The sequence below is a fragment of the Chroicocephalus ridibundus genome, chromosome 15 (assembly GCF_963924245.1).
Source record: "Chroicocephalus ridibundus chromosome 15, bChrRid1.1, whole genome shotgun sequence".
Classification (NCBI taxonomy): Eukaryota; Metazoa; Chordata; class Aves; order Charadriiformes; family Laridae; genus Chroicocephalus; species Chroicocephalus ridibundus.
Genome location: NC_086298.1, coordinates 11,483,043 through 11,506,275, shown reverse-complemented (window position 1 = coordinate 11,506,275; position 23,233 = coordinate 11,483,043). Strand labels below are relative to the sequence as shown.

Here is a 23,233-nt window from a genome sequence, read left to right as displayed (position 1 = left end):
CTCCAACCTTCTCTTTTTCTGTTGTCCTCCAGGATGGCACGTCACTCCCTGAGCATGGGATCACCCTGTCCCTGGGGGTCCCCCGTTAGCCATCGGTTCTGCTACCCTGGATCCATAGTGGGTCCACTGGGCACGACACCACGCTTTCACGAGCACAGCATTCCTGGGGCCGTTCAAAGAAAACCACGTGGTTCTGCAAGATGTTCACACACAATTGAAAATGCATTGGTCATCGGCTTCGGTGGGATTAGGCAGATTAAAGCAGCATTTAATTTACTGATGTACAGAGAGGTGTCAGTGAGCTGACCAGGGACCAGCAAAGAGGTGACCTGGAGCTGCGTCTCCAGCCCCGCTCCTGACCCGGGCAGCACCTCTGAGCTTTGGTTCCCATCTGTGAAATGGGAACAAGTGTCAGGGCATGGTAATGGTAAAGTGCAGCGAGATGGATGAAAACCATATAATATAACGCCCAAGAGCCATTTGTATAGAGCAGAATGGAATCAATTCTCTCCCTGAAGAACAAGACACATCGGAGCATACCAAAAGCTGCTGAATTTAATTAAAATCATACTATTGTGTTACATTACTCATCTCTGGAAAGAAGCACCTCATGCTGTGCCAAATTTTAGACATGTCCTCTGAAAAATTATGATTTGCTTTTATTTGTGGTCTGGAGCTTGCAAAAATTCTCACAAGATTAATTCTGATGGAAATTCAGTGGGGAAGCAGCAAACTACATCATCAGATAACACAAAGATGATGGGTTTGCAGGAGAGTACTCACAGCATTTAGCACAGCGCGTTGCTCAGTGCCCAAGGGTTAGCTGCATGCCCTGCTTTATCTTTAGCTCAAACGTGAACCAAGTATTTCTGGAGACTATGAGACACGAAAATAACAGCTCGTATAATTTTATGTTTCAACACATTATCGCATTTTTAAAAACTTCTCATGCTTTGCTCAAGAAAGCAGTATGATTTTCTCCTCGCTTCAGCTCCATGTTGCCGATAACAGATGGATAAAATCAAAAGGGGAATCCAGAGATATCTTTCTCAAAAAGAAAGGAAAAAAAAACCAAACCCTTTAGGGTAAGAGCACAACCAATCCCTAGGAAACGATTTGGCACTGGCGTCTGACTCAGAAGAAAACTAGATTTGAAAGTGCCACGGCTGAAAATCACGGAGTGGTTTGGGTTGGAAAGGACCTTAAAGATGATCTCGTTCCACCCCCCTGCCCCACGCAGGGACACCTCCCACCAGTCCAGGTTGCTCAAAGCCAAACTGGTCAAAGCTCAACGCCCGTCCACGGTGGGGGACGGCACCGCTCGCCCGGGGAGCGTAAAGACAAATCACCGCCAGGATACAACGACCTGGGACGCACCCCACGGTATTTAACAACCTCCTCACAAGACTCTGCAATGGCCCAACTCTGGCAAAACAAAACCCTTGAAAATTCCCTGGTTTTACCTTGCAGCAAAGCAGCACAAGGAAATCTTTTAGCAGTCGGAGCAGCAGTTTCTCTGCTGTACCTGAGCCGCTGTAGTCCTATGAAACGCCTGCCAATAAAAACAAATATCTACCTAAATATATCTTTCTGCCTGCTTCCAGAGCAGCGCCAGCACTGCTGGCTGCGTGCACGAAAGCACCACCAGCACGTCCCAGCCAAGCAGGTCCTACTGTGCAACGTAAACCAGATCTAAACAGACCACCGGGGCTGAGCAGCACTTTCTGGGGTCCACAAGGCACAAAAAGACGCGTTCTCCCTCCTCCCCGCTGGGGTGCAAAGAGACGTGGTTCGTCCCAGAGCACCTGAGCAGACCTTTCTCCAGGCACAGCCCATGGTGGTGCCTCCAGCCCCGTGTCCTCCCTTGTCCCCCACCTCTGAGCCCCCTGTTTTGGACCAGTCGAGCCTGAAGCCCTTCTCCATACCTGGGGCAAGGACTGCATTTCAGAAAGGCCCTTCCAGCACCTTTGACTGTCGACCTACACACTGACCCTGAAGAGGAGAGAACGATGTTTACGCCTTGCTGTTGCACCCAGAGGTGGGACTGGCGCAAGGGTGGCCAGAGATACAAGAGGGAGCCCCAAGGGATGTTCGACATCGACAATGTCAATGAGTGATGACAAGGCGGGTGCACCCCAAACCCAGCAAGCTCCACATGAAGTGGAGCTGTGCGTGTCAGGGCCGTACCTCCATTAGGCAAAGCTGCTGGCGGGGAGGGGGCGAGAGAAACTGCCTTGGCTTTTATTAGCAGATGCTTACGGGGTGACCTCAGCATCTCCCAAGCCTACAAAGCAGCCGCACAGGAAAATATGTCAATGATATTTTTCAGACTCTCCAAGGAGCAAGTCTGTGAGGATATATACTTGCCAAAATAAACGTGTTAAAAAGGTTTTTAGCTGGAAAGCAATTGCTTTCAGTCAAGGATCCTGCTTGTTGACAAGGGAAGACTCCTTACAGTCACTCCCAAAGAAGGCCTGTCCATGTCACGATAAACCACCTCCCCTTGACCTCCCGCTTGCGGGGTCTGCGGCTGAGCCCCTGCGGGTTTGCGCTGGTCGCAATGGTGGCCAGTGCCAGGGCTGGTCCCAGTCCCAGACTCCCTGCAGCACAGGAGGGCACTGCTCAGCAACCGTACACCCTTCCAGACACCGATTCCTTCCACAGCCTTCTCCATCCATTTTATAGCAACACTTACAGCACGCAAAAATGGATACACAACGGCTGTAAAAAGAATAATGGGCAAAGTGCAATTACAGAGAACACATTGGCAATGAATAAAACAGTCCTTGTAAAACCAGCCTTACAGGAGAAAAGGTCCCGTAACTACCTCCTCACCAGAAGACACTTGAGGACTTAATCGTTAGCAACTTTAATTACTTGCCATTTTCACACATGGCTGGATCCGCCTCCTGTGCAGAGCTGCCATCCCCAGGGGCGGGGGGAGCAGAGACCAAACCTGAGCAGCACCCAGCCCCCATCCTGACGGAGAATCTTTGCAAATCCCATAAAAGATTTCCCCTTATCTCCCTTCTTTCCTCCAGGGTGGCAAGGGGAATGTCTCCTTGACCAGCTACACTAAGGCTTGTGCCATCCCGTCTTTAGCGGAAGCGGGTTTTGGGGACAGGATCAGAGTCTCCTTCGCAGGGTCACCCCCGCTGCAAACGTAAGGGTACCCCCACACCGCAGTGGGGGTCACTCCAACGGGGAAATGCATGAAGTCATGAAATCTGGACAAAACCCCACGTTTAATTCTGAACTGGTGGATGAAGCGTGGAGGAATTTCCAGAGCAAGAGAGCTGACCAGTGAATGAGACACGCTGGGAGCAGAGACAGGCACATTTTGCAGGGCAGGGGCTTGGGGGTCCAGCTCGGTTTGCCCCCCTCTGCCCTTCTCCTGCGGGCTCCGGAATGCTGCTCGCTCAGCACGGTGATATCACAACCCCGGGATGCTTGTGACTCTCCCTTCCCATCCCTCCTCCCTCTCACCCACACACACATCCTGATATTATTGGCAAGCCGTAAGTACAGAAACTCCAGGGATGATAACGCTGCAAACCTCATTTGGAGCACGTCGGTCTGTTTTAATAGTTTACCTGGGCAAAACCGAGCCGTGCTGAACCTCACCAGCAAGGCACGGGGTTTGCAGGCAAAGCAGGGCAGGAGGAAAGTCTCCTCTGGGTTAAACCCTCCCCCGTGGGAGGATGCAGGTACAGCTCATTTAACTGCCCCGGCTGCGACCTGGGCTAATCCCAGCCTTGAGCATCTCTCCTCCCAATTGCCCATCTGCGTTGTAGAGCGGAGACGCGATGGCCTGGATGGTGGTCCGCACCCAACAGGGTGCTAGTGGGCACCGTGTCCCCGACACCCGCTCGGCATGGGATCCGCAGGGGGGTGGAGGGCACCCAGGGGGTCAGACACGCATCAGGACCAGCACCAGCCCATGCCCTGGAGGGTTCTTCCCCTTCACCCATGTGTCCAGCCTCCTGTAAGCAAAACAGCAAATCCTGACTCCTAATGTACAGGACTTTCAGGGGATTCCCAGGCATCCGAAGCGTGTCCCCCCTCCCGAAGCATCTCACCCCTCCCCGAGATCAAACCTGCCCTGCAGCCACAGGCAGGCAACAGGCAGCTCCCAGCCAAGGGCTTGCCCTCCACCGCCAGCAAATCCACTCCGTCACCTCAGGGCATGCGACCTGCAGACCTTAAACGCCAAGAAAAATGCGCATTTTGGCTTCTATTTATTTATTTGTTTAAATTCAAGGTTAACCTCAGCCCAGGATGATGGGCTGGCCTCGCTGTGTTTGCCTGGAGGGAAAACTAATGTCACTTATTCTTCTGACCTGCTGCCCCAGGGAGCTGTGCCACCCACACGAGGGGGTCCTGCCACAGCCCCCAGCCCGGAAAAAGCTCAACCATCCCCTTCTCCTTCCCCCCACCACCCCCCCAAAGCGTCGTTGACGCTCCCGCAGGAGAAAACCTCCGCCTGACAAAGAGGATTCACCCCTCCTCCCTATTTGCAAACGTTTTTAAATCTATTTTATTAACTGCAGTGCCTCCTGAAGAAAGTCACTTAGAGGTTCAGTTCATATATAAAGGATTTACTTAGATTAAGGGCCCCAGTAAAAGGTCTTTGAACATGCTAACTCCTTCCCGTTTTCAGATGGTTTCACTGCGCGCGCATTAAAAATGCATGCAGGCAGCACGAGCCAATATTCCTTAACCTCCTGCTTTGCTTGCAAAACTCTGCTTCCAGGAAAAACATATATCTCGGGGAGATGAAAAAACACAAGCCCCTCCGCTCGCAGCTCCCATTCAGCCGGTGGAGCCGGCTCGCACGAGGTGGACACAGCCGGAGCCCGGAGACACCGGGATCTACCATGGGCAATGGAGAACAGCCAGGGCTGCAGCAGGAAAGCTTTAAGGGGGAAAAAAAAAAAGCTTTAAGAAAAAAAACATCCTCGTTTATCAGGACCTACAGCAAGAAGTCCCGTTGCCTTCCAGAGAGCTGAGCTTCTCGAGAAAACTTGGAAAGGGAATGAAAACTTGGAAAGAGAATGAAAACTCATGCTCCAGAGCACAGGAGAACCTTTGCACAGTGCCCCCCGGCCCGACCACGCGGCTTCTGTCTCCTGCAAGACCCTCACCCTCTCGCCTCCCCGGGAAGAATTCAGTGCCCGCCACGGTGAGAAATGGGGTAATGGACTTAACGGGCCGCGAGTCAGGTCTGCGGTGGAAACTCCCGGCGTCCTGGCTGTGAAATAAAGGCTCCTTGTTCAGAGACGGCCACGGACGGGCAAGGAGCACGGTGGTAACTCCACACCGCGACTGCCGACGGCCCTCCAGGCAGAGGGAGGAAAGGATGAGAAACAAAAATAATTAAAAAAAAATCCCCCCTCCTCCGCTGAGGGGCAACGCTACACAATGAGGATCTTTTCTTTGTGCCCACATACAGCCCTGTAAAACAACACAGGGATGAAAACCCCCGGAAAAGGGTATTACCCCATTACCGCAGAACCCGTGCTCCCAAAGGAGATCAAAAGGCAGGGCTGGTCCCCAGGGAGCCAGGTGAACAAAGGCATCTCTCACCTCCCCATTCCCAAGAGGGGAAAATCAAACAAAAAACTAAGGGATTCGCCCAGGGCCACTTATGGCACCTGGGGCAGAGCCAAGACCCCAACGTAGTGTCATGCGTCCGCTTTCCCTTCAGTGTGTGCCTTTATCCACAACAGCATAGAATCATAGAATCATAGAATCATAGGGTTGGAAGGGACCTCTGGAGATCATCTAGTCCAACCCCCCTGCCAGAGCAGGGTCACCTAGAGCAGGTTACACAGGAACACGTCCAGGTGAGTTTTGAATGTCTCCAGAGTCGGAGACTCCCCCACCTCTCTGGGCAGCCTGTTCCAGTGCTCTGCCACCCTCAAAGTAAAGAAGTTCCTCCTCATGTTTAGGTGGAACTTCCCATGGTCAAGTTTGTGCCCATTGCCTCTTGTCCTGTCCCCGGGCACCACTGAAAAGAGCCTGGCCCCATCCTCCTGACACCCACCCTTTAAGTATTTATAAGTGTTGATAAGGTCACCCCTCAGACGTCTTTTTTCCAGACTGAAGAGACCCAAATCCCTCAGCCTTTCCTCATAAGAGAGGTGTTCCAGTCCCCTAATCATCCTCGTAGCCCTCCGCTGCACCCTTTCCAGCAGTTCCCCGTCCCTCTTGAACTGGGGAGCCCAGAACTGGACACAGTACTCCAGGTGCGGCCTCTCCAAGGCAGAGTAGAGGGGGAGGATGACCTCCCTTGACCTGCTGGCCACGCTCTTCTTGATGCACCCCAGGATGCCATTGGCCTTCTTGGCCACAAGGGCACATTGCTGGCTCATGGTCATCCTGTTGTCCACCAGGACTCCCAGGTCTCTTTCCACAGCATCTTTCCTCTGAACGCCCTAAATTAAAGAGAGAAAATATGCCTTTTTCTGGGAGGCACCAATAAGCCTCTTATCATCAAGGGGCTTGTTATACACGGGGCGCTACCCAAAAAATAACCCAGTGCCGTGGTCGCGGTCCTTGCAACTACACGTGGCTTCTTTAATTAGCGGGGAAACATTGTCTGGGCTGTTTGCACAGCCGCGTGCAAGAGAGAAATCTGTTTTTGCAATCGTGAGAGACCATCGCCTGCTAGGAGGGAAGTCTGGAGGGTGACGCTTTTCTGCAGGACTTCGTAAACCTGCAACCGGGACTAGAAGAGAGTGGGAGGAGGAAAGACGCAGCCCGGGCTGTAGCTACAGCTGACAGAGATTAAGCCCAGCCTCAGCAGCGCGCGGCAAACAAAACACTGCATTCAACATCATTTTTTTTTGCCATGTTTTGCCGCTTGTCACTTGTTTCTTTGGAAGAAACACTCTGTCATCTCAGCATAGCTATCCCGATAGCTATCTGATCTACCCTGTGAGACAGGGTTTCTCTGGCAAGGTTCATGTAGCCAGGAGTTATTAGACAGAAAGGCTATTATTTTTTCACTGAATAGCACAGAAGACTGATTTTTATTTTTCTACTCTACATGCCATGAAACTTATTTAAGGACAAGTAATAGGCTTTGGGATTTATTGGATCCTTAATTTGTGTGATCCTGATTCCTAGAGCCCCAAATAGGGGCTGGAGCAGAGCCACACTCACGCTCTCGGGCTGAAGAGCGCACAATCCATAGACCATCCTATTTGCGCTGTATTTAGCCTGGTTCTGAGCGCCGTGCCGAAGCCAACGAGACTCTTCCCATTTATTTCAATGGCAGCATCTTCTCTGGGGGAGGGACCCCAACCACTGGGGGGACCCCAGTGAGCCGAGGGGCAGCGGTGGCTTGAAGTCCCTCCGGGGAGCCGGAGCTGCTGCTGGTTCTCACAGATTAAATTAATTATCTGAGATTAGTTTCTGTCATTGAGGCTTTTGTGAGGGCGTAGCAAGAAATCATCTAATTAAAAGGAAAAAACGTGCCGCAATGGACAAAGCAAGGGCTCTCTGATTGCAGGGGACAGCGGTGATGGGAGGGGACACCCCCGGGGGGGTATTTTCCAGCTAACAGAGGGACAGCAGGTTCTGTTCTTGCAGAGCGGGCGACGGGGAGGAGGAGCAGGGTTAATACGAAGGAAAACAGAGTTAGAAGCAAAGACCCACTAAGCTCTGTGCTAATCTTGTGTAATTATGGTGCCAAAGGCTTCCAAGATAAGGGATTTTAGTGGGAACCATAAATGCTGGTTGTAAAACGAACGAGGAAAAGCCACATATCCACTAGAATAGCACAGAGCTATTCTTGTGGAATCCCTGGATGCCAGCTGTCGCCCAACCGCCCATCCCATCCCTGGCAGCGGGAGACCTCAACAGAAACTCCAGGGATTCGGCCAAAGCCTTCCCGGAGGATCGCCAGCTCATTCATCCTCTGAAGGGCCACCAGGACCTCCCCAAAGCCTTGGGAAGGGCTTTGCCAGGGGTGACACATTGCAGCCTCCTCCAGCCGTGCCCCGAGACTCAAACCCAGCCCCTGCAAAGGCACCGCGGCTTGTGCACGTGGGTTCCCCCATTGCTCCCCGCCTCCACACACCTTGGATGCTCTTTTCCCTTAAAATTATCACTGCAGGCTTCTCCAGGGCTCGGGGCTATCCTTAATAATAAACAGACCCTAGCTTACAGCACGTCTTTCTTCCTCAATATGCTTTATAAACCTTCGCCCCCTGAATCTCCCCCCCCAGTCCTGGTAGGATCTGTCAGGTTTAACAGCTGGGAAGGCTCCGAGTTTGTTTTACACGTGAAAAGCTGTTCCCCTCCAGCAATATCAGTGCAGTTAAGGCAGGGAAAATAAGTTCAAGCAATGAAAATGGTGGTGTGGGGTGGTGGGCATGGGCGGCAGGGCTGGAAGTAAGGCAGGGGCCCCATCCAGCCCGTGCCCCCGCACCCTGGGATGCAGCCGCAGACCGATGACATGCTACGCCCTGACCAGAATTACCAGCAGGACACGTTCTGTGGGGAAAAGCCAACGTGTTTTATAGCTGAGGAAAACAACACAACCCCAAAAAAAAACCCAAAATGGAGGAAACGTTCTTTAGGCTGAGAACTCTTCCCAGTTTTATCTGCGGTCCTAATGAGATGCTGTTGCCAGATTACTAACAATAGTGCACGCTAACAAGAAAACCAATTGCAAACCGATTTTGCAGGGAAGCGAACAAAGCCCAGGATAACAGCTCTGCTTAACAGGGTTGTCTGCTGGTTTTAATTCCTTCTCCGTTGCCCCTTCAGTGAGCAGAGGAGGAGGAGGAGCGGCGCAGCCGGGCAGCCCACCCTGCCTGCCAGGGCCAGGTTAACTATTAACCCCCGTTGCCCGCTCAGCACTAACCTGCCTTTGATAAAGCCAGGAAGGAATTTCCCAGCTGTTGGTGACGGAAAGGCCACCCAGGCACTTCTGCAGGGACTGGGGAGCAGGACAGGTGATGGCTGGGGACAGGGGGGTGACACCACAGCTCCGCGGGACGGGAATTGCTGGCTTTCCCGGGATCCCCGTCCTCGGCTGTGCAGCCCCTGCGGAGGGGACCTGAGCAAAACGTCCAGCCAGAGACACGAAATCCTGCCCTGCCGCCCTCCCCAGCAGGCACACGTACTGCGCACGACTCCTTACATTCCCACTTACTCATTTGTAAACTACTCCTGAGCAGCCGGTGAGGTGTTTTTTCAAGTACCCTGCATCCTTGATGTCTGTTTAACCCTAATATATCCCAGCCATATTAATGCTTCTAGAGAGTCTGATGTGATTAAATACTAGGAATCCGGATAGGGAGAGAGAGCAACGTTACTTAAAGCATCATATTGAAAGCATCTTACCTAATTCCTTTGGTTTGAGCAATACTGTGGAAGGAGAGTCTGGATACTGCAGAGATCACCTGGAAATGAGAGAAAAAGATGCTGGTGTGCTTACTGAAGACAGAGGAAGGTTTGGGGGGAACTCGAGGACCCCCAGCCAGGAATTTGGACCTGAACACCCGCTGAAACGGACGTGCTCCTGTCCCCCCATCAGTGCCACAGTACGGCACCATCGGGGCTTGGAGGACACTATCAACGCAAACGCTGCTTTTGGCTTCACCGCTGCGCATAAAAGACGTTTAACCCTCAGCTATAAAGGTACCCATTTAACAGCGCCATCCGAGGAAACCCCAACCCGACGCTCACGTGCTAACGTCCAGACCTGCTCCGATAGGTTTTATGCACACTGAGAACCACTGAAAAAAACCCCTCCTGCTTTGTATTTTATTACAAAAGGTTTACAACTCCTTTCGTCTCCCTCCCCCACCAAAATGACCTTACTGAGGCAAACTTGCCAAGACTGAGTGGTTTTGACTTCTTGCATTTCAATAAAGATGCATCATGGGTTTGTCAGAGGTGAGTGCAGACCATCGCCCTGTTCTGGCAGAAAACCGCCAGAAGTGATTCAACAACGAAATATTTTCATCAGCGTCGCAATCGGGAACAGTAAAGCCACCAGCTTCCTCTGAAAACGCCCGTTTTTGATGGAAGTTTTAATTGCTACGCAGAATTTTCAATGAAGACAAACACAGAATGGTCTCAGACCCTTATGGATATAAAACATAGAGTCACAGAACGTGTCGGGTTGGAAGGGGCCTTTAAAGGCCATCTAGTCCAACCCCCCTGCAGTCAGCAGGGACAACGTTTTACTCTTGCTCACATTCATCATTTCAAAGCTACATTGAAAAAAACAAACCTATTATTTTTGGACTGGTTTCCCGTCCACTGGAATGAATAGAGATGCCAGCGTCCAGGACACAGATAAAGGACTTTTTGAGCGGTTCCTGCTGTCCGGGGCCCCCGGCTCTTCTCCAGGAGCACAAACCCCAACACCTCATGCAAATCCTCCCCTCTGCAAGACACACAGCCAAGCGCCAAGCTCCTTTTGGGGGGATGCACGCAGGCAGCTCCCCAGGACCGCCCTGGAGCCCAAGCTCCTCCTGCTCCAAACCCCGTCTCCTCCTCCACACTTCCGCAGCCTTCATCCCCCTAATTTTTCTTGTCCTTTAGCATTGCCATGAATTCCAGCCTGGCTGGCGGCTGCGAAGCCCCAGGTGGACCCGAAGCCGGGGCAGCAACAAAGGAGCTGCCGCAGTTTGGCATTTAGGGGTTGGCTTTCAGGCGGAGAACGGAGATGCTGAATTATTCAACAGGGCCAACGAGACTCTGGGAATGTCAAAACTTGGCCAAGCTTCTCCCTGGTATAAAGTGGCAGGAACAGGAGTTTCAACGCAGAAAGGAGCTCCAGAGCACGAGGGGATTGCCCCCGTGCAATGCTTCGAGCAAAATAGGGTCTTACCAAAGCATCCTTCCATGTCTTGTTTTTAAGATGTTGCCCCTGATAGTTCTCTCTAAGCAGAGGACGTGGATAAGGGATTTTTTATGTTTTTTAATTAGACAAAGCATTACTTTTGCTACTGCTGTCATGAGCACATTTTGGCCTATTTCTCTCTCTCAAGAGCCCACCTGGATGGCTACCAGACCACCACGCCGGTTTTACAGGGATGCCCTGGAGCCACTGATTAGGGCCCATAATTACTGTGCGACTAGAAAAGAAACTGTAAGCTTTCCCAGGCAGAAATTTAGTGCTGCGAATGTAAATGCAGTGAAGTTCTTCATTTTATTACAATCTAACAAAAAAGCAGCACGGGGAGAGCTTGGCGGCTTCTGGCAAAGGTGCTTCAGCCGCGTGTTGTCCTGCCAGGGAGCTGCACGCTCCCAGCGCCAGCCGGCGAGATTCCCACCTCCAGTCTGGACAGGCGTTAAGCCAGCCTGGCTCTCCCAGTCCCTCTCACACCCCTGCCCCTGGCCGGTCCCTCCTTTGCTCTGGCTTTGAGAAGCATCAAGAAAAGCCGCGGCTTCTGGTAAAGTCATGCTTCGATGAGCAAATGTGCTCCGGAGAAACCCGAAGGGGCTGAGCCCCCTTGGAAGGAGAAGGCAGCCCTCCCTGCCAGCTCCGCGCCAACCACGTCCCTCCCAGCGCACGCTGCCATTTCCATCTGCATCTTTAAATGAGATTGCCTTTGCCTTTAGAAACAATCTGAGCAGCAACAGCGGAAAAAAAGGTTAAAACATAACTGGGAGTCAAAAGAAATCAGGTCTTACACCCAAAATTGCCAGCCACTTAAAAGACCACTTCGGGCATGTTATTAAATCTCTCTGTGCCGCGGCCTCCCGTCTCTAAAATTCTCCCCAGTCTGGGAGAGGACTGTGTTCATCAGCATCCATGAAAGGCTGCAGGGCTCGTCACGGCTGAGCATCGCTGCCGGCGAGCGGGACCTGCAAACGCCAAGCCCAAGCAGGGTGCGGAGGCTGGGGAGCCCCCCGTCCCCCCTCCACGGGGCTTGAAATAGTCCCAGGGAAGTCCCAGACTGATTGAATGTGTCTCTTCCGCCATCTATTATTAGACTTCTAAAGTACAAAAATCAGTTTATGAATCAGACAGTTATACCGCAGGGTTTGACTTCCAGGGAAATTTAAGAGAAAAGTGCCCTGTTCTCGACGCCAACGGTTTTTCCGCTTTGTTCTTTGATGAAAAGCCCCGAGTGCCGAGCATCCCGGCACATCAAAGCCTGGCAGCCGGCTCCAGCGACGAGCCGGTGCGCACAGGGGCGCTTGCCTCCGCTTCGTCTCCCACACCGATGCTCAGGTAACCCACGCAAAGCCACCCATTTTCGAGGCGTCAGGTACAAAGAGCCTGGAGAGCACCTCCAAAAAACGAGACTGCCCCAATATCAGGGAGTATTTTTTCCAACAACAACTCCCGCTGAGGCGGTAGCCAAGAGCAAGAAAAGCCAAACGCAAGCCCAGCTCCTCTTACAGCTCCTGTGCCAGCCCCCAGCCAGGGAAGTGCTTAAGCATGCGTTTAAGGAGAAGTAATCCTCTCAATTTCAACAGGATTAAATGACATTCTTAAAAGTAAGTCAATCCCGAAGTGTTTGCTAAACTGTGTCTCATTTTCCCTGTAAAGCGGCTCCTTATTCGCTGAGAAACCCCGTAATATTTCCTGCCGCTCCTGGCTATCGTTTTCCATCAGGCCAGGCAGGACCCGCCATGTCCCGCACCCACGCAGCGCTCGGCACAAGGCGTCCCTGATCTCATCTGAGCCTCCTGCAATACGAGGACGTATTAATGCAACTAATACAGACACAACACTAATTGAAATTACAGCTCGCTGGTGATTTATACCTCCCCTTTCTTTTACGGCAGCCTGGAAATGCAGGCGCTTCGTTTCCCAAGGCAGATGGTATAACCAAAAAAAGATTTCTTGCCGTGGGGTATCTGTTGCCTTTGAGTTTATGCTGATTATTTCATAAGCTTAGGCCTTTGGGTTTCCCCCCTTAAAACGAACCCGCTGCTCAGGACTGGGAAGTGGCAGAACTGCTGCATCCTGGAAGTGCTCCTGGAGCCAGGAGCAACAGCTTCCAAATGTGCTGGGCCCCCGAACCACACTTTTCAAGGCTCCAAGGACCAAAACCGCATGACACCGGCCGAGTGTCATGGCATCGCACCGGCCGGGGTAGTGCCAGGGGCTCTCCCGGTCCCATGCCGGGGGACAGCGTCCTGCAGACGAGAGGGTTTTAGCACAGTCATTTGAACGCGCTCCTTGGGAAAACTACTTTTATCCGTGCGTTTGTCCTCCGGGAGAAGGAGGGCTGTGGGCTTGAACTGCAGGGGCTTGTGCAGATTTAACATTACTTCTTCCCCCATTTCTCAATGTGATTTCCTCCAAGAAACAGGCACTCGGCGTGCAAGCAAAAAAGCTATATATAACATCCCGCTGACGTTAAGATGCCAGAAGTGGCGCTGCAAAGGCGTGCGGTGCGGGTGATGTACAGACAGACTTTCTCCACACTCGACCTGCAAAGGGAAATTTCTGGTGGTCCCACTGTGCGGAGGTGAGGGATGCCTGTTGCATTCCTGACATTCCAGTATTTTTAGACAGGAGCTAAATCCAACCACCCAGCTGCTCATTCACCCACCAGCCGGCCTCACGCAAGGAGGTAACTCGCAGCCATGAATCAAGGGAACCAGAAACGGAGCACGAGGGCCGTGCGCATGATTCCAGCGGCCGAGCATCAAAGTTCTCATAGAGACCCTGATTTAAAAAGGCACCGGGTTCTGCACTTCATGGGGAAAAATTTAAAAAAAAAATAAAATAAAATCAACTCTCAAACTGGGTTTCTGATATCCAGTGGTCACTTGGCAAGAAACTTGGCTGAGTAAAGAACTGGGATTTTTGAACAGAAAAAAACCACACCAATCCCCCCACCACTACCACAAGAAATCCACCACTCTTCTTTTTCCTTACTACCAACACTCTCTTTTAGGAATTACAGCTTTAAAAATAAACTAAAGCAAAACAAAAAATAAATGATTACGCTTAGTGCTCTTCTGTTTCCTCCAGCACTGTTTATTGCTGATGCTATCTCTGTGCATCTAGAAAACCCTCAAATAAACTCTCTCCTTATTTGAAAAAACAAACTGGGCTGGAGAACACTTTGGGTGCGAGGAGCTCCCCGAGCGAGCCGGGGGGTGACAGCCAGGCTCCCGCCCCCCCCAAGCCCCGGCAAGCTCCTGCTTTCCCAGAACAAACGAATATTTGCTTCTAAGCAAATCAGGAGCTCTGCACAGCGGCGAGAAGTCTGGGCAGAGACCTCCATGTTTCCACCTCTGCACACAGAGGTGGTTTCAGAGCCTGAAATCACACAGAGTAATTTTCTGGTTCGCCCCGAAACTCATGGAAGGCGAAAGAAATCCTCAGGCCAAACATCCCCGGCCTCTGTGCGAGCAGAAACCTGGCCCCAAATTCACAGACGAGCGGGCTAAATTATTTCGTAACTGGATAATGGCATCCAATAGTAAAGACACTGATGTGAAGAGTGCCAGGACAAGGCTGCTAGAATAAAAGCAGCCGTGAGAGCGAGCAGGATTTCACCCAGTCGCCTCCAGTTCGTGGTGCTGGGGAGCCCTGCATTTGCTCCCACTGGTGGCAGTGGGGGGTGAGGTCAGCTCGTGTTTGCTCTTCTCCCCGTGTTGAGGAGCATCCCTGCCCACCTCGGGCATTTCCCAGCACCTTCCACCCAGCTGCACGCACACCCCCCCGGCCGGGGCCCTGCACCACCAGGATCCCGTATTTGCAAACCAAAGTGTCCCCAGCAGTTTCCAGCCTCCCATCTCCTCCGTTTGCATACGCCCCCCCGACGATTCAACCCCACAGCTAGACCAGCCCTGGAAAGTCAGTGTAGCCAAGCGCTGAGAGTGAGAGCCGGCACAAAACACAACCTGCTCACTCCGGATCAATTATTTGTGCTCCGCGCGGGCTTCTTCCTAGTGCATAAACCTGCAAGACCTTCCAGCACGCGTGCAGCGAGCGCAGCACACGTTAAACCTACAGCTGCCTTCCAGCCCTCTCCCTGGACACCCCGCAGCATCCCACAGATGGTCCTGGGGATTCCTGAAATCAACATCTCCTGGTACAACGCGGTACCCAAGAAGAGCGCCGCTGTACATGGCTACGGCGGGAGAGCGGCAGCCCCTGGCCAGGCAGGAGGAATCAGACCGCAGTGATTTATGTCCTTAGGATGCCAAGGGAGGGCAGAGCCCCCGTTATGGGACCAAATCGGTTTGAATTTCCTACACCCAGGGCTCTCTCCACTCAGGTGGACCACATCCACCCAGCTGGCTGCTGAGGACGAGGGCTATTAAATAATAATCCATTTGGACAACTGGATTGTGCTTTTCCAGTGCCTTCCGGAACAGCTTCCCCCGCAGCTCCTGCCTGGGGATGCCACGGCTTCGCCTCGCGTTCCCTTTTCCAGGGGGAAAGGCAATGCACTGGGGAGGAGTGGTGTCTGCTGGTGTGCAGCATTCGGAGAGGCACCAGCTGAGCGGATTTCGGCTGATACATATTTGATAAGGATTTTAAATCAAAGCCAGGGAAGTTCTCCCGTGACGGTGTGTCCGTGGCAGGCTTCTCTCCCCATATTTCACTACAAGGACCACGCAACAGATGGGGAACTCCGTGATGGAGGTATGGGAAAGCCTCTTCCCTCCTCCAACAAATACCCACTTCCAGGGATCCTTGACTGACAGTCCCTTTTGATTTATTGAAATATCAGCAACTTGGGACGTTGCTATGGAGCTGCAGACGAGCTTTAGAGCACCCATCAAATCACAGGAGATGGAAGAACCAGAAATGTAAAAAAAAAACCAAACAAAAAGCAAACATTTGCTGGACCAGGTGGAGAACAACAGAATTGCTCAGCTTCCAGCACCCCTCTGGGGTGCTCCCATGGCCTCAAAGATGTAGTAAATATGTAGTAAATGTAGTAAATATCATCCTAAAGCCCGAACAGCGGATCGGTGGAGAGCTGGCCAGGGCTGCTGGGACCGCGTGCCTCTCCGGGGCTGGGCTGCTATTCCAATCCGCAAACGGGATGCAGGAAAACCAGGTACAAGCTGGATTTTGCTTCTCAAATTCAGCGAGGCAGGCTGGACCTACACACTCCTGCCTTTTCTAAAGGGATCCTTGGCGATGGAAGTAGCAAAGGGTTAAAATAATCTCAAGTGAACATCTGACACAGATTGTCCCCAAGACCTCTTAGCCACAGTTCAGAGCCCCGTGTCAGGCCGCGTTAGGGTTACTGCTGTGTTACAGGGACGAGCGATTACACCTCTCAAGATAATGAGGTTAAGCCCTCTAACGAGAGCCCATCATCAGAGATGCACTTTAGGCGAAAGCACCTTTATCAAACCCAGAACCTCCTCTGAGAAAGCCGGAGGAACACGCACCGGAGTTCTGCATTCTTCCCCTACAAGGCGCTGGGGAGGAGTGACTCCCCAGCAAGGCTGCCTTCACAGGAGCATTTCCCAAAGAAAAGCTGCAATACATATAGAATTTTTTACAGACCCGCCTAAAAAGGTCTAAAATACACTCCCAGCCAGTCCATGCGGCGTTTGGGCACCAGAATCGCTCCCCATGCCCACGGCTCTGCTCCCCGGGGCCCCGGCACCTCGGGGCAGGGTGAGCCGGGCCACGCTGGGGGTGCAGCGGGGAGGCAGCCCGGAGCATCCGCGTCCCAAAGCGGAAATCCTTGGCAGTTGCGATCTGTGGCTGCCATGTCCTCAGGGGACCCCCACAAATCCATACTTGATAAGCACTGCGTCCCACTTCTGCATAACGAGGCTGTAAGTGAGCTCGATGTCTTTGACCCCCTCACCGTCCCCAAGGCTTCAAGAGGGGGAAAGGCACAACGCGGCTGGGGGAGCACCCGTCCCACCAGCAAGTGCCACCCCAGCAGTGCCGGGAAGCATCACCTGCCATAACTGCAAACGCAATGAACGCCCAAAGCTCCTGGGCAGCTTTGGGAGTTGGGCAAAAACTGGCCTGATGCAGAACGGTCATCGCCAAAGAGAAGGGGGAAAACCCCCATGGGAGCAGAGAGGGAGCAAAGGGGAGAAGAAGGATTTTCTCCCGGTTCCTCTGTGCCCCACGGTGCCGCTGGCACTGCCAGCAGCTCTCCAGGGAGCGAGCTCCATCTCCAGATCAATCCCAGATGATAAATTACATTAGAAAAGAGGAGAGGAACAGGATGCTGGGAAGAGAAAGGAGGTTCTGGACCTGAGCCTCAGGCACTGTAAAATCACCCCCACTCCCATCAGCGGCTCTGATTTACAGCCCGGGCTCTGCATCGCGGCTCCGATAACTCCAGGGCTCCGGGCAGCCCCTCCGCTTCCAGAGCACCGCTGTGCCGTGAGGTCCGTTAGCTGTCGTGGGCTGCTCCAAGCACCGCTGCCATTACACTGTATGTGTTTGGCTGGTCTTTTTTAAAAGAGGGTTATTAAATCCAGCATTATTTTGCATTAAACCCATGACTCGGCCACATTACGTGTTGGGGGTTGCAAACAGTAAGTCACTGGCAAAGCCTCTGCTGATTTCCAGTGGGAACAGGACTCGTACCATTTTAACATGTTTATTTGGAGCTCTTTGGAGCCGGCATAATGTCTGCTATCGTGTCGCCTTACAGCAGTGGGCAGTCATTGCAAAACCAGCACCATGCCCTGACAAGGAGTAATTCACGTGGATTTATAGCTACCGGTAGAAAAGCTCTACACGGTATCACACCACCATAAGCTTCCCAGACGCACGCACATCCTTCTCCCATATTTAAAGACATCGATCTGTCTTTTCCTCTTACAGTGCAGCTGGGTATCAGAGGGAACCATCACACATCTTTTAGGGGGCAATAAGCCCCGACGTCTGTGCGTAAGGAGGTATCTGCGCTCCTCCGTGTGTCCCCTTTGTGATACAGATGTCCCCATCCCACCCCGAGCCAGGGCCACGGCGGAGCAGGGTCCCTCGGCTCCCCGGGACACGGGGACGATGCGAGGGCAGAAGCAAAGCGACCCGTCACGCAGACGCACCGAGAGCTGCAAACAAGCCGGAGCTCGGTCTCTCCGTGCCGCTCCCCGCACCGCCCACGGCTCCCAGCGCAGAAATTAATGCCCTGAAACTACAGCGCTTGCTTTATGCTGCCAAGTTCCTTTGCTACAACAGCAGTAAATACTTATTCCACTACTTAATGGCCTCTCTCCGCCGACACGGCTGCTGAGCTGCTGTCTCGTTCGGTTACTTTTACTATCACTATCCGATAGCCCGGCAATGACGGGAGTGAGGAGCTGGCTTCAATGGGGCTTGAAAAGCCGGGGCAGGGGGGAACCCAAGCAGCTTCTCAAGTGAGCTAACACGAAAGCCAGCCGACACGAACGGAGAAAGCGCCTGCTGAAAAATGTAATAGAGATTGCCTTTGATGGCCCCGAAACACTCGAAGCAGCAAGCTGAGCCCCCAGGGAGAGCTCAGCAGCACCCATGGGTGCCGATGAGGGCACAGGGCGAGGGCACGGCGAGGGCTACGCTCAGCAGAGCCACTAGTTTGGGGCAAACCCGATAGCGTGGTAGGTGCCACCACGCTGGGCGACACAGACACCGCGGGCTTGGAGAAAGCACGGAGACGAAGCCAAGGTCAGGGCACGGCCCGGAGGAAGCTCCGGGTGAAACGAAGGAACCAGTTTCCTGTGAACGGCGGGGATTCACGGGGCACGGGTTGAGCCGTGCCTGCTGCAAACACACCCTGCGCGCTGCCACCCGCTTCCCTCCTGCCTGGGGACACGTGTCCCCTGCGCCAGGACAGGACGAGCCTGCCCCAATGCGAGGGCTTGGAGAGACGCTGCCTCTGCAAACACCTCGGCCAAGAAAACAGAAGAGACCCTGAAAGCGCATCTTTACGCCCCCAGCACCGGGACTGAGCAAGGGAGACCCAAGACTCGGCGCTGTTGCAAAGGTCCTGGCGAAGGACGGGGGAATGAGCTCGCCCTTGGCAGCGGAATGCGAGAGGGTGCCCAGGACCGCTGGGAACGCCACGCGCAGCCCGTCCGCCAGCACCCGGCGCCGCTGCTAAACAGAGAAAACCCAAGTGCTCGGCGGGAGGTGCTGGGGTGAGAGTCCATGCGATTGCACGTCCTCCTCCCGCAAAACGCCCCCCTGCACCCCCACCGCCTTCCCTGCCTCCGCTTGGCCCCATCAGCTCGCACAGAACTCGCAAATAACGGGGAATAAGGCAACTGCTAAGCGCTAGCGTAAGAAAGGAAGGAAAATGAAAAGCCTTGATATCCAAAACCTATTTATGGGAGAAGCTTGTTAGCGCCTCTGAAGGCTGATTTGGAAATGAGTCATTAGCCTGTGCCGCAACTGCGGGGTGTAAGGTAACACCAGCCAATCTCACATTTCTGCACGATATGGAACAGCACTCATTAAATATTAAGCGAAACTATTTCAGCACCGGCGTGCGGCAGCGCGTGGAACGGAAACCAAGGATCAGAGGGACGTGGGATTAACCACGAGCCCGGCTGGATGCTCCCGCTCTCCACAGCGGCGCACGATGGGCGGCGGAAAGCGCATCCTTCGGTCTCAGAGACGGCAGTCGGACAAACGCCCTTACGGGACAGACCGTGGGATATCCATCCCAGTCCGATTTCAAAGGAGGAATTGTCCTGCCTTAAGTTTCACAGAAGGTGGAGGAGAAGGATGCAATGTTTTCCCCCCGTTGATCTTGAGATTTTAATTTTATTCATACTTGCACGTGTCTGCGACTCACGGGGCCTCCTGGAGAGCTGTCCTTGTATTTCTGTCCCTCTGGAAGTATCTCCCCGTCTCCTCCTGGGGCTCCCCCACTCCCGGGGGGGCTGCGTCACCTCCCCAGCACCATGACCCCACACTTCTCATGCAATCCCAGTGCGTCCCAGCATACACTGGCTCTGCTGACCTGCGAAGCACAAGTCAGTCAAATTTTGCCTTTGCTTAGAGCAATAATGGAATATTATTTGGGCAAAGGAAACCAGCAGGGAGAAGAAACTAAGAGCTTCAGTTTTATTGCAGCTGGGATTTCAGCATCGTCCTGATGGATGCCCAAAGACAAGGAGGATTCCCAGAAACGCCTGAGTCCGAGCTGAGGACTGGCTGCCTTCCTCCGGACCGAAGATATTACAAAATTGCCTCTTTAGAAAAAAATGCAGCCTGTAACTGGAGAGGGTTCATTTGCATAGCTTTGTAAGAGTGAGAAGAGCTGGCTACAAAAGTGTGTCCTTCGGGAAACAAAAGGCAATGAAGCCAGGGAACTGTGCTTTCCTGGAAGACAGAGGGGGGAAAAGACACAAACAAACTGACCAAAGCAGGGGTTTGGTTCAGGTCACCGGAGCAGACACTCAGGCGAGTGCACAGTCACCGAGGGAACCCCCTGGGATGGCTGCGATGGCTCCATCGGCACCAGCACGGCTCCGGAGCTCCTCGCCTCCGTGCCCCAACGCGGCTCTCTGCTCCGTCCAGCCAAGCCGGCTCCTTCCCTCTGCTCCCTGTTAACATCGCAGTGGATGCCTAATGCAGCCGGAGCGATGCCGAGCAGCAGAGGACGGAGCCGAGCGGTGCGGCGGCAGGGTGCTGGGCACGGCTGAACCTGTCCCCTTCCCCAGCCGGGCATGGCAGCGAAGGCACATCGAGTGGGCAGCTCTGCCATCAGCCCACCCCGAAAACACGTAGGGGGAATCAATCCCCCTTTAAAGAAGAAAGGAGAAAAGCGTTGCTGGCCGGGCGTAAGGGTGGCACACAAGGCCGGGATGGCCCATTTCTCTCAACGTCCAACCCAGCATCCCGAATGGCAGAGAGCAGGTTTGCCCAACGCGTCTCCTGGCCACACAGCCCTCCCCGGGTTTGGACAAGACGCACGATGTGGTGCTACGGGGTTGTTGTCACGGGGATAAACGCCTGCCTTTGCTTTTTGTAAGCAAGTACATACGCAACATTGCTGATATTCCCAAGACACCCCGATTCCCACTGATGCATCTCGGGCTCTCGGGCAGCCCCAGGGACGTGAGCGGGGCTGAGCGTGGGACACCAGGGGAGGCTCCTGCAGCGTTCCTGTAACACCACGGTCATCAGCCACCACTGAGCACTAACGAGGTGCCCAAACGAAACACGGCAGCTCTGCCCAGTGCTGGTACACGGAAAAAAGCGTACAGAAAGCACGGCCGTACCATCCTGCATCATTTTCGAAGCCCCCACAGTAGTGGGGAGAAATGCAATTACACTTCCAAATAAAATCATGCCTAAAAGCAAGATGAGGGAACTCAACCAAGCCCCAGTCAGGCCCTCAAGTGCCAGTTCGAGCAGTCACCGTTTATTGAAAATAGTTTCCCCACAGTTTACTCACTCTTCCCGTCTAAAATCTTCCTGCTTTTTCCAGAAAAAGCATCCTTGCACAAGCCCAGCTGCTCAGAGGCCATGAAACGCCCTCCTGCTCTGCAAAAATGACGGCCACCGTCCAGCCTGCGCTGCAGGGTTGCAAGGGATCTGCTGCCAAAGAGACGCCTTCCCTTCCTCGGGGAGAAGTGACAATCAGGCAGGAAAGATGTTGAAGGCATTAGCTCCGGCATGGGAAGCCGTGAAACCCGTAGGAGGACGCGGGTGCTAACGGCTCCCACCTCAGCCCGTGCAAACTGGTTGAGTCTCTGCTGGAAGCCGCCACGCCGTGCTGACGTACACCTGCTGGGCACCTGGCCCTTCGTGCTTAGAGAGGAGCAGGAACAGAGGAGGAAGGCGGAAAGAAAACAACCCTTAAATACTAATTAGCTTAAAATGCTGGTAAACAGATTTACGCAGGCGGTCTGCAAAGCCCTGGCCGCGGCGGCTAATTGGGGCAGGGAAGGCTGGAGGCAGAGCTCGGCTTGCATCGCCTCGCGTCGCCACGTGGGACCGAGCCACCACAAAGACACATTGTGCCAAGGTATCTGAGCACCCGGAAGAAAACACCCGCAGAATCATTTCCATGCAAGGGAAGGAGAAATGTCGCCGGCTGAGAGCAGCATTCACCGAGCCGTCGTGTTTCCAGGCGGTCCAAACCCTGCCCCTGCTGCTCTGGATCTCTACAGGCTTTGGAGATCCTAGGAAAGCATCTCCGTCTCGCCCCCAGGGCTCGGAGCCTACCTTGTGCTAAGCGGGGTGGTTATAATTATCCCATCTCTGCTACGCACGGATATAATCAGCAGGAAAATTCAGGGGAAAGCGTCCCACAGCTGACTCCCGATTCCAGAGCACTGATGCAAGTATCAGGAATGACAGGATGGCCAAGCCATCACGCTACGAAAAGCGGCTGCAGGCAGAGAGGCGTTTGTCTTACACCATGGGGAACACCCTGACAGGCTGAACTTTGGTCAGAAACCAGCTGCTCCTGCTAAACATTTGAATTCACGGAGTTTTAGTTAAGTTTCCCCCACAACTTGCAGGGCACCGACTCCACAACCCCATCCCCTCCTTCTGCTCTGGGACTTTCTCTGACCCCGGTCGTAACTCGTGATGCCCAAAGTCATGCATCTAAGCAAAATCCCTCATCTCGTGACTCCAAAAGAGCCGCCCAAGCCTTCCCGGGGGGGTATTTGCACCCTGAGAGCAAGCATTGCGTGGAAAACGGGCAGCACACCTTCACGGAGGCTGGTGGAAGGACACCGACCAGGGTGTCCTCACCAGGTGTCCCCAGACATGAAGTTCTCTTTGGACTGGGCTCTAAATTAAAAAGCCACAAGCCAAGCGAGGCCACAGCGGTGCGGCAGCGGAGCGATGCTCTCTCGGCTGTTTAATCGGCTCTGCCTGGAGGGACCCGAGGGAGTTCCAGCCAAGGGGATCGCAACGCGCTCCCGCAGCCCCCAGCCCGGGGAGGGACGCTGCAAGGAGAGGCTCTCCCACAAAAGCATCCCTCCCTCCCCCCAGTATTGATTGGATTTGTCGAAACAGATGGAAAAGACAGCTAGTCAGATGGAAAACACGGATAACCAAACCTGCTTCCGAGAAACTGGCTTAAGTCTGCATTAAGTTTAATCCCCTTTGATCAAGGCCTGGGATGTAAGCAGAAAATATTACAGATTTTCACATACCTTTAAGTTCCCATTTCCGCCCTGCTCTGAAATGGAGTTGGGCAGTCAGAGAAAAACATACGGAGCACAAAAAGAGAGGTTTAGGAACATTTCACACGAAAGCATCCATATGAAAGCAATCCATTCGCACAATGGCAATTTACCTACTGAAGAGAAGGGGCTTGAAATTCTCTGTGGCTTATTTCCTTCATCTTTA

The 23,233-nt window shown here is 53.3% G+C and overlaps 1 protein-coding gene across 2 annotated transcripts in view; it reads right to left on the bottom strand.

Annotated features, from left to right (window-relative positions):
* The window catches only part of VAV2 (vav guanine nucleotide exchange factor 2), a 154,017-nt gene that overhangs the window by 43,983 nt on the left and 86,801 nt on the right, over positions 1–23,233 (bottom strand). For both annotated transcript variants that reach the window (XM_063352964.1, XM_063352965.1), the window contains exon 3: positions 9,358–9,416. In XM_063352964.1, the coding sequence (XP_063209034.1) occupies positions 9,358–9,416 (59 nt within the window). The remainder of the gene's footprint in view (positions 1–9,357; positions 9,417–23,233) is intronic.